At 48.9% G+C, this 10621-nt stretch overlaps 1 protein-coding gene across 1 annotated transcript in view; it reads right to left on the bottom strand.

The window, feature by feature from the left end:
• Window positions 1-10088, bottom strand: part of MINDY4 (MINDY lysine 48 deubiquitinase 4) — a 118537-nt gene extending 108449 nt beyond the window's left edge. The window contains exons 1-2 of the mRNA XM_052638884.1: window positions 10026-10088; window positions 4058-4177 (exon numbers count right to left, since the gene is read on the bottom strand). Of these exons, the coding sequence (XP_052494844.1) occupies window positions 4058-4177; window positions 10026-10088 (183 nt within the window). The remainder of the gene's footprint in view (window positions 1-4057; window positions 4178-10025) is intronic.
• Window positions 10089-10621: the final 533 nt, after the last annotated feature.

Genomic DNA, 10621 nt, shown 5'->3' on the forward strand with positions numbered 1-10621 from the left:
ACAGAAATGGTAGGGACCTAACAGAAGCAGAAGATATTAAGAAGAGGTGGCAAGAATACACAGAAGAACCGTACAAAAAAAGTCTTCACAACCCAGACAATCACGATGGTGTGATCACTTATCTAGAGCCAGACATCCTGGAATGTGAAGTCAAGTGGGCCTTAGGAAGCATCACTACAAACAAAGCTAGTGGAGGTGATGTAATTCCAGTTGAGCTATTTCAAATCCTAAAAGATGATGCTGTGAAAGTGCTGCACTCAATATGTCAGCAAATTTGGAAAACTCAGCAGTGGCCACAGGACTGGAAAAGGTCAGTTTTCATTCCAATCCCAAAGAAAGGCAATGCCAAAGAATGCTCAAACTACCGCACAACTGCACTCATCTCACACGCTAGTAAAGTAATGCTCAAAATTCTCCAAGCCAGGCTTCAGCAATATGTGGACCGTGAACTTTCAGATGTTCAAGCTGGTTTTAGAAAAGGCAGAGGAACCAGAGATCAAATTCCCAACATCCATTGGATCATCAAAAAAGCAAGAAAGTTCCAGAAAAACATCTATTTCTGCGTTATTGACTATGCCAAAGCCTTTGACTGTGTGGATCACAACAAACTGTGGAAAATTCTGAAAGAGATGGGCATACCAGACCACCTGACCTGCCTCTTGAGAAACCTGTATGCAGGTCAGGAAGCAACAGTTAGAACTGGACATAGAACAACAGACTGGTTCCAGATAGGAAAAGCAGTACGTCAAGGCTGTATACTGTCACCCTGCTTATTTAACTTATATGCAGAGTATATCATGAGAAACGCTGGGCTGGAAGAAGCACAAGCTGGAATCAAGATTGCTGGGAGAAATATCAATAACCTCAGATAGGCAGATGACACCACCATTATGGCAGAAAGTGAAGAAGAACTAAAGGGCCTCTTGATGAAAGTGAAGAAGAACTAAAGGGCCTCTTGATGAAAGTGAAAGAGGAGAGTGAAAAAGTTGGCTTAAAGCTCAACATCCAGAAACCTAAGATCATGGCATCCGGTCCCATCACTTCATGGCAGATAGATGGGGAAACAGTGGAAACAGTGACAGACTTTATTTTTCTGGGCTCCAAAATCACTGCAGACGGTGATTGCAGCCATGAAATTAAAAGACACTTCACTCCTTGGAAGGACGGTTTTGACCAACCTAGACAGCATATTAAAAATCATGGGGAGGGAGGTGGGAGGGGGGTTCCTGTTTGGGAACACATGTAAGAATTAAAGATTTTAAAATTAAAAAAATAAAAAACTAAAAAAAAAAAAGAAAAGAAAAAAAAAAATCAGAGACATCATTTTGCCAACAAAGGTCTGTCTAGTCAAGGCTATGGTTTTTCCAGTGGTCATGTATGGATGTGAGAGTTGGACTATAAAGAATGCTGAGTGCTGAAGAATTGATGCTTTTGATCTGTGGTGTTGGAGAAGACTCTTGAGAGTCCCTTGGACTGCAAGGAGATCCAACCAGTCCATCCTAAAGGAGATCAGTCCTGGGTATTCATTGGAAGACTTATGTTGAAGCTGAAACTCCAATACTTTGGCCACCTGATGCGAAGAACTGGCTCATTTGAAAAGACCCTGATGCTGGGAAAGGTTGAGGGCAGGAGGAGAAGGGGACGACAGAGGATGAGGTGGCTGGATGGCATCACCGACTCGATGGACATGGGTTTGGGTGGACTCCGGGAGTTGGTGATAGACAGGGACGCCTGGCGTGCTGTGGTTCATGGGGTCCCAAAGAGTCAGACACGACTGAGAGACTGAACTGAACTGAACTGAACTGAATGAAAATATCTTAAGGATCTTAAGATAATAGCTACCTTAGGGAGACCATACTACAGTGAAGAAATAAAAATAACTTGAACGACAAAGATGCTTCTGGGAAGTTAGGTAAAGGTGCATTTTTACAAAAATCTCACCGTGCCCCAACGGTTAATTGAATTTTCTGCTTAACTGTCTCACTCTCTCTGGAAAAAAATCTTTGTAAAATATACAATCCACTCTCCTGCCTTGTAAGAGAGCTGGTGGATGACTGCTGAGTGTCTGCTGTCTACAGGACTTCAACCAAGTAGGTACAGGAGATGGAGGGGCCCGCGTGTCACCACAGGACTCAGAACATGAAGGTCTTTCCAGGGCTTCTGGAAAGACTTCACCTGGCTGCCACTTGTGATAAATGCTGAACAATATGTCTATGAGGTTCTTTCCACCTCTGACACTATGCCCTCCCACAAGGCAACATCTGCTGGAGAGCCCGTTCTTGAATCTGTCAACTACAAATTGGCGCTTGCTAAGGGCATTTGCTGTCTGCCTCTGTGGAGATTGACTCCTGTGCTGCTGAAGTTCTTGGCACACCCTGAGGGAGTTCAGGATGGAGAGTGAGGCATTCTGTGCTCCAGGGAAACTGGTGGAACAAGTCTTAAGACAGTTTTCAGGAACTGATATTTTCAGGATAGTAGTAGTTATAGTAGTTTGTCGCTCAGTCGTGTCCGACTCTTTGCGACCCCACGGACTGTAGCCTACCAGGCTCCTCCCTCCATGGGATTCTCCAGGCAAGAGTACTGGAGTGGGTTGCCATTTCCTTCTCCAGGGGATCTTCCCGACCCAGGGATCGAACCCGGGTCTCCCGCGTTGCAGGCGGACGCTTTAACCTCTGAGCCACCCTGAAATATTTTTAGGAACTGATTTCAGGATCCTAATCCTTGTACCTCCTCATACCTAGAAAAGCATTAAAACCCTTCATGATGACATCAGCTCCTTGTGACAAGCACAAAATCTCTTGCAAAGTAAGCACTTGTTTGCACTGAACTCCTGCTTCACCAAAATCTTACATATTGCCCTTTCCCCACTACCTCTTTCGGAGAAGGCAATGGCACCCCACTCAAGTACTCTTGCCTAGAAAATCCCATGGATAGTGGAGCCTGGTGGGCTGCAGTCCATGGGGTCGCTAGGAGTCGGACACGATTGAGCGACTTCACTTTCACTTTTCACTCTCAGGCATTGGAGAAGGAAATGGCAACCCACTCCAGTGTTCTTGCCTGGAGAATCCCAGGGACGGGGCAGCCTGGTGGGCTGCCGTCTGTGGGGTCGCACAGAGCCGGACACGACTGAAGCAACTTAGCAGCGGCGGCAGCACTGCCTCTTTGGCGCAGTCTCTCAGAGCTGTCTGAGGTGCTGCCTCCCAGGCTGCAGTGATCACTTTGCCCCATATAAAACTTAACTCACAACTCTCACACTGTGCACCATTTTTGGTCGACACGTCAAATCATAAGATTCTCTCTTCTAACAGAAAGAGCAAGTAATTCAGGATGGTAGTTTTATTCATTCATTCATAAATACACACTGACTATTTACTACATCATCAAGCATCATGGTGAAGTATGGTGATACAACCGGTATCCTGGAGCGTCCAGAGTAGTGGGGGAGGCAGACTCTAAGTAAACACCCACACAAATATTCTATTATAAGCGTAATAAGCACAACAGAAGAAAACCATGCAGTGTCCTGAAGGCTTGTAACAGACAGTGTGGGAATCGAGGCGGGGGATCAAGTAAGCACCCCCATTACCACCCAAGGAGGTACTTGTTCCATTTGCTATCTCAACTTCAACATATCTGGGTTAGCTGAACCCAAACCCCCCATCTGCCCGAATTAAATGTATTACTCCGAGCTGAAGAAGGAAAACCACTCCTTCTTCAGGAAGCAAAGAATGGAAAATTTTAGCATAACTGAATGCTGTATTCTTCAGTACAGTCTTACTAAAAATAGTCTCTCGGGAAAGGAAGGAACACAGGGAATAATTGTTAACAGGCTCAGGCCTGGGTGCAAAAATGAGCCCCATACGGTGCTTGTGTGCTCTGACAGTGGGGTGGGGCAGACAGAAGCTAGAAACCCAGCACACAGTCGGGATTTGTCTGTTAACCGCCGGTGCGGCAAGCCTCTAGCCACTGGTCTCTGATGCCCTGGCAGGGCTCGTGAGTACCGTGACATTGCCAAAATCCATTCCAGAACTCCCCACCACACTTGAAAAGCATGTACCTTATTCTCCTTGTAGAGAAATTCAAGATGCAAAACCTTTCGGAGATCATTTCTGCTGTTTATGCTGAGATCGGAGCGTGGCCGTTCCTGGTCCATGGTCACAGACGTCTTCTTTAAGCCCTGAGGGAAGTACTCCAAATCACTATTTACCATTTTAAATCTAAACCTTCCCAGCTCTGACGACAACAAAAAGACTGTTAATGTTCATTACCGTCATCTTCTCCCACCTTCCTCACAGTGTATTGGGAGGACTGAAAACTGACTTAAGAATTTACTCTTATGTAACTTTCACACTTGACATCATCTTCATAATTATTACTCCAAATCTTACAGCCACCCTGTGGGCGGAACTCAGGCTGAAGCTGTCAGCACATTTTAGAGACAAAGAAAGCGAAATCCAGGTAACTGTCTCGCTGCCCACCACTGGCTCAGGAGCTCTGGGTTTGGCTTAGATTTGGGGCCATGGGATATGAAGCTTTAAAAATAAACAGGAGGAAACACATAAGCAAAAGGCCAACAGTCATTCCCTTCTTTTTGCAAATGGGACGCCAGGGTTGATTTGTCCAGCATAACAGAGTGGACTCACATAGCTGGAGATCTGACCATCCCAGACTGTGAGGAGGTGACACCAGGACCCAGACTCACAGGAAGCACGTGGTAAGCGTCTGCTGTGTCCCAGTGCAGCTGCTTTCCATCCTCCAGCCCTGAACTCCCAAAGAGCCCAGCCCTTGGGGCCCCTTAAGAGTCTGGCTCCTTCTTTTGAAACAACCACAGCAGCTGCAGCCTGCCTACCTCCCCAGACAGTGATGATCACTGAAAGGCAGAAGAATGGGAGATGCCTCACACGCAGATCAGCCTGGCACTAAGGGAGCCCCTTGCTCTTGATGGATCCAGACCCCAGTGTGAGTCAGGCTTCAGTGGCTCCCGCAGGCTTTATGTTCAGAATTTTGCAGAGGCTCTCAGTGCTGGGAAAACAAGAAAAAAGCTGCTGCCTGCCATGAGCTGGGCCAAGGAGAATTTGTGAAACGACATGTGCATGCAACCTTGAACCAAAGAGAATAAAAAGGAAGTTTCTAGTCGGCTATTTACGGACCATCATCCATGCGCTCACTCCTGTTTTCCAGTTTCCCCATCTGTGAAATGAAAGGAACAAGCCACGAGTCCACCAGTTTGTCTGCTGGAGGCAGAAGAGGGAAAAGACCAAAGTCCTGACCCTCATAGAGCTCACCCAAACGACAAGCACAAAGGCCCTGTGGCAGCTACACGGAGGCCAGTATAGCTAGAGCCATATAACTAGGGGAAAGTGGCAGGAAATAAAGTCAGAGAGGTTGCCCAGAGCTTGCTAAGCAAAGGCCTTGTTGGCTTTTGTGAAATGGGAAGCCTATTGGAGGACTGGGAAAAAAGGAGCATTCTGAACTAACATATTTGCAAAGGACTGCTTGGCTTCTAGGTTGAGGACAGACTGTATGGGACAGGGGATTAAGCATTAAGACTAGGAGGCTATAGAACAATTCACATGAAAGATGGAGGTGGCTTGGACCAGGGTAGTTGTAGCAGAAGTGGAAATAAGTAGTTACATTCTTTATGTGCTCTGATGGTAAAGCCCACAAGTGTACAGATGGACTGCATTCAGGCTGCACAAGAAGGAAAGAGCCAGGGATGGTTCTAAAGGCTTTGGCCCAGGCAACCAGTTAGTGATGCTGCTTACTGAAGTGGGGAAAATTGAAGGAGGTAGAAAGAATCAGGAATTGAGTTTTGAACGTGTGAAGTTGAGATGCTTATTGGATATCTAAGTGGAAATGTAAACTAGGCAGTTGGAAAGAGCGTAAGAGCTCAAGGAGAGGTCTTGGCTAGAGACAGACATTTGGAAACTGTCAGCATGTCGACAGTAATGGAACCCACGACAGTGGTGGAAGTGGCTGAAAAAGAAGACAAGAGAGTCAGAGACTAAGGCTGTAAATCCACCGGCACGCACACGGCTTCCCTGGTGGCTCAGACAGTAAAGAATCCGCCTGCAATGCGGGAAACCCCAGTTCAATTCCAGGGTCGGGAAGATTTGCTGGAGAAGGGACAGGCTACCCACTCCAGTATTCTTGGGCTTCCCTTGTGGCTCAGCTGAAGAATCTGCCTGCAATGAGGGAGACCTGGGTTTGATCCCTGGGTTGGGAAGATCCCCTGGAGAAGGGATAGACTACACACTCCAGTATTCTGGCCTGGAGAGTTCCATGGACAGAGGAGCCTAGCAGACTACAGTCCATGGGATCGCAAAGAGTCCGTCACAAGTGAGCAACTTTCACATGCACAGCTCAGGAAGCCACAGGGAACTTGCCAAGAACCCAAGAACGAGTGACCAGAGAGGTGCAGAAGGAAAACCAAAAGGAGGTGATCTCCAGAAGCCAAGGGGAATGAGTTTTCCAAGAAGGGCATAACCAACTGAGTTCAACACGATTGTTAGATCAATAAATGTAAAGACTAAAAATAAGAAGTCACTGATGAACCTGACAAGAGCTGTCTCCATGGATTGATGGGGAAAAAAAGCCTGATTAAAGTTTGAGAAAACAAGAAGAATTAGAATCAGAGCATACACAGTCCTTTCATACAGTTTTGCTATAAAAGGGAGAAGAAAAATAGACCAGTAGCTGGAGGGGCTTGGGGGTCAAGATGGGATTTGTAGAAGCATGTTTACATGTTGACAGGACCAACCCAGTAGAGAAGGCAAAAAGGTACGACACAGTAGAGAGAGAGGATGGTAACTGCACCAGTGTCCGGGAGCACACAGAGAGGACAGCCACACAGGTGGGGCTTGGCCTTACCCAGAGGATGGAGAACTCATTCCTAAGAGCAGGAGGGAGGATGGGACAAATGCTTCAGGCCCAAGAGGGTTAGTTACGGTAGTGGTCGGGCATGATGGAGTTTTCTTATGAATGCTTCTATTTTCTCAGTGAAATTAAGAGGGGGAAGGGCTTTGGAGCTTGAGGAGAGAGATGTGTGAAATGTCCATCTAACATTGGAGACTAGAGAAGGAAATGGCAATCCACTCCAGTATTCCTGCCTGGGAAATGCCACGGACAGAGGAGCCTGGCGGGCTGCATGCAGTCCATGGGGTCGCAAAGAGTCAGAAACAATTGAATGACTAAGAACAAGACTGGAGAAGTATAACCAGGTGGGCAGGCATCTCTGGGGCGTCACAGGAGTGAGAGAACTGTCAACATAACAGTGTGTTTTTCTCCAGCCTCATTCAGCTCCGCAGTGCAAGCAAGGAGTAGGCCAAATATAAAGAAGGGAGAGACAGACAACGGAGCTGAGCAGGGTGTTGAGGGCTGATGTGTGGGTAAGATGTGGGGAGAGGCCACAAGAGGGCTGAGGGACCATGGAAAGTTGGCAAGAACAGTGGAATGGAGATGGGAGTGAGGCTGAAGAATAGTTTATATTGGACTGCTGACGGGAATGAGCTGGAAGTGAGGATGATGGGATGCTTGGAACTGGGATTATGGCAACGACAAGCTTAGGGCATGACCACCTGCAAGAGGTGGCAGAGGCAGGCTAGGACACATGCTTGCAGGAGAGTGCAGCTGGGGCATAAGCTTGGCGGATCCTGCCATTGCCAGGAGACTGTCCTAATTCTCCCTGTGGAGGGATCACGCTTGGAGGGGCCAGCATAGCTGGGCATGATGTAGGATGGATGGTAAAAGAAGCAGCATTAGGAGGTGAGGCTCAAGGGGGAGCTGGCAGCCAGGTTGTAGGGAGCCTGGTAGGCCTGGGCAAGGCCTTTCCTGGGATTTATTCTAATTGCAAAAGAAACATATCGAGGGTTTTGGGCAGAGGAGTGGCATGATCTGACCCTCTCACCCTGGGCAAGTTTATTTACCTCCAGTCTGATCATAGTCTTTTGTGAAAGGGAATAATTATGCATGTCTTTCAGCACTGTTATGAGGGTTTGAGAAAATAAACAGGCACCTGGAAGGTACCTCACATCAGGATGGGAACTCTCTTGGTTAGGTAGGTAGGTACCCGCTTTGCACCAAGCCCCAAGGAGAGTCCACAGTCTCCGCCCCAGAGCAGAAAGCGGCCAATCTGGGCTTCAGTCCTGGCTCTCCATGCCTTTCTGAGTGATTGTGGGTAGCAGACTCCTTTCTCCTCTTGGGGTTTAGTGTCTCCCAACAAAAAGTCGGAAGAGAGGAAGCCAGGTGAACCAGATAACTGCAAAGGCTCTGCCCGGTTCAGTCTCAGCAATGTGAACCTGTCTAGTGAGTGAGACAGGCAGATGCATAAACTATAACATGAGGGCCCATGAGCAGACCACAGACAAATGAGTCAGTTATTCCAGCCACAGGTACCTGAGACCTCTTGAAGGAAATGGGACTTGGGATGGAACAGGGGAAAGCATGTGAGAGAAGCTGGAAATGAAACTGGGCTGGTAAGCTGGGGTCAGGCTACACGGGAGCCTCGAACATCAGGTGAGGATTTTGGATTTCGTTTGTACTCAAGAGAGGATAGGCATGGGGAAGACATTCAGGGAGTTCAGCTCGGTAGCCCAGACTTAAACGATGGCAGTGGTCATCCTCACAGGGTGTATCATTGATATCCTGTGTGCACCCAGGACTAGGTGATGATGGGTCAATTAGTCATAAAAACAGAGCAGATACAGTTGAGGCCACATTACATTTTAAATAAAAATACATTTTCGAAAAGCAAAGAAAGACACTTTCATAACAGGGGCACATCTGAGATGTTGAATGCATACTGTGTGCCAGATACAGTGGCTGGAACCTGCCTGTAGATCATTATTAATCTTCACTACAAATCTACCATGGCAGGTCTTACTATTCCTCTTCTGTTGTTGTTTAATCGCTAAGTTTTGTCAGACTCTTTGCGACCCCATGGACTGTAGCCCCTCTGTCCAAGGGATTTCCCAGGCAAGAATCCTGGAGTGGGTTGCCATTTCCTTCTCCAGGAGATCTTGTGTAAGAGCAATGGGTACTCTCCCTACACTCCTACTGTATACATGGTGCAACTCCCAGCAACCTCTTCCCCAGCCCGCCTTCACCTCCACTGTCAGGACAGGTGACAGCCAAGGACCGCCCCAACTTCTGAGTTCCCTGAAAACTCTCCTGGTACAAGATAATGTGCTCTGCTGTGTTTAGTCGCTCAGTCATGTTGGACTCTTTGCCACCCCATGGACTGCCGCCCACCAGGCTCCTCTGTCCATGGGAGTCTCCAAGCAAGAATACTGGAATGGGTTGCCATGACCTCCTCCAGGGGATCTTCCCAATCCAGGGATCGAATCCAGGTCTCCCGCATTGCAGGCAGATTCTTTACCATCTGAGCTATCAAGCAGGCCCAAGAATACAGGAGTGGGTAGCCTATCCCTTCTCCAGGGTATCTTCCCCACCCAGGAATCGAACTGAGGTCTCCTGCATGGCAGGTGGATTCTTCACCAGCTGAGCCACCAGGGAAGCCCGGTACAAGATAACAGAACTTAAAACGACCTCGACTGAACTTCCCATTGATGAACAGGACTAAAGGGTTTGACTGGCAAGAACTTCTTTTAGCCCTCTGGGTTCCCTTTGGGAGGAAGTTCTTTCCTAGTGGGATGTAAGTCTGATTACATCAGAGTCGGGCACCCATGCCGGCCTGCTGGGCTCCCAGAGCCTCGGGAATTCTGGGAAAATGAGGAGGGCGCAGCCCCGGGGTTCGCGAGCCGGGGAGGGAGAGATGCCTCTAAGGGCGGCCGCTGTCCTGTCCCTGCTTACGGGAAGTGAGCGGAGACAGAAATGGCTCCTGGGAAATGTAGTTCCCAAAGCCCGGGGAAAGGGGCTCTCACAGCAGTCATCTCTAGGGCAGGCAGCGGGCAGGGGAAGGGCTCCCTCCCAAAAGGTCTCCAGGACCAGAGAGTCTCCAGACTACTCCCCTCACCCACCCCCACAATCAAGCAACTTCTCATAACTGTAAGGGTGGCGCCACGTACCTTCCTGCTGAGGAACTCCCTGACCAGGGAGGCCGCCACTTCCTCCACGAAGAGACTGTCCATGCTCCGCTTTCGCCACGAGGCCGCAGCGCCGCAGACCCAGACCCCAGGTCCGTTGAGGCCAGTATGGCCGCGTTGCCGTGGTGACGGTGTCAGCAGGGCCGGGGAACTCCGCCCCTCCCCTGGGAGTGAGCGGGTTGGGAAGGCGGGAGGAAAGGGGAGGAGCATCCTCCAAACTTGCTCTGAGAGCGGGAAGCAGAATCCAGAAGGCACAAACCCCGTGCATCCCAGTGACCAGGCCAGGGCTCCCGACTTGTGCGTCCTGGCACTGGCCTTGTCCATCTGCGTTTCCTGGATCAAGTTACTGTTCCAAGTTACTGTCCCTATCTCTCAAGGTGTGAATGGGGGAGAGTGCCTGCCTCCTGATTCCTAAAGGACTAAACCCACAGTAAAGTGGCCCCTAGAGCTCTAGCCCCAGCACCTCCGCCTTCTCCTGGGTTCCCACAGGCTGGCTAACCTCAGTTGGCCCAGGTGCAGGGAAAAGGAGGCCCAGGGCTTTCTGCTGACTTGGTGCTGAACTTAAAGGATGAGTCCCT

The sequence above is a fragment of the Budorcas taxicolor genome, chromosome 4 (genome assembly GCF_023091745.1).
Source record: "Budorcas taxicolor isolate Tak-1 chromosome 4, Takin1.1, whole genome shotgun sequence".
Lineage (NCBI taxonomy): Eukaryota > Metazoa > Chordata > Mammalia > Artiodactyla > Bovidae > Budorcas > Budorcas taxicolor.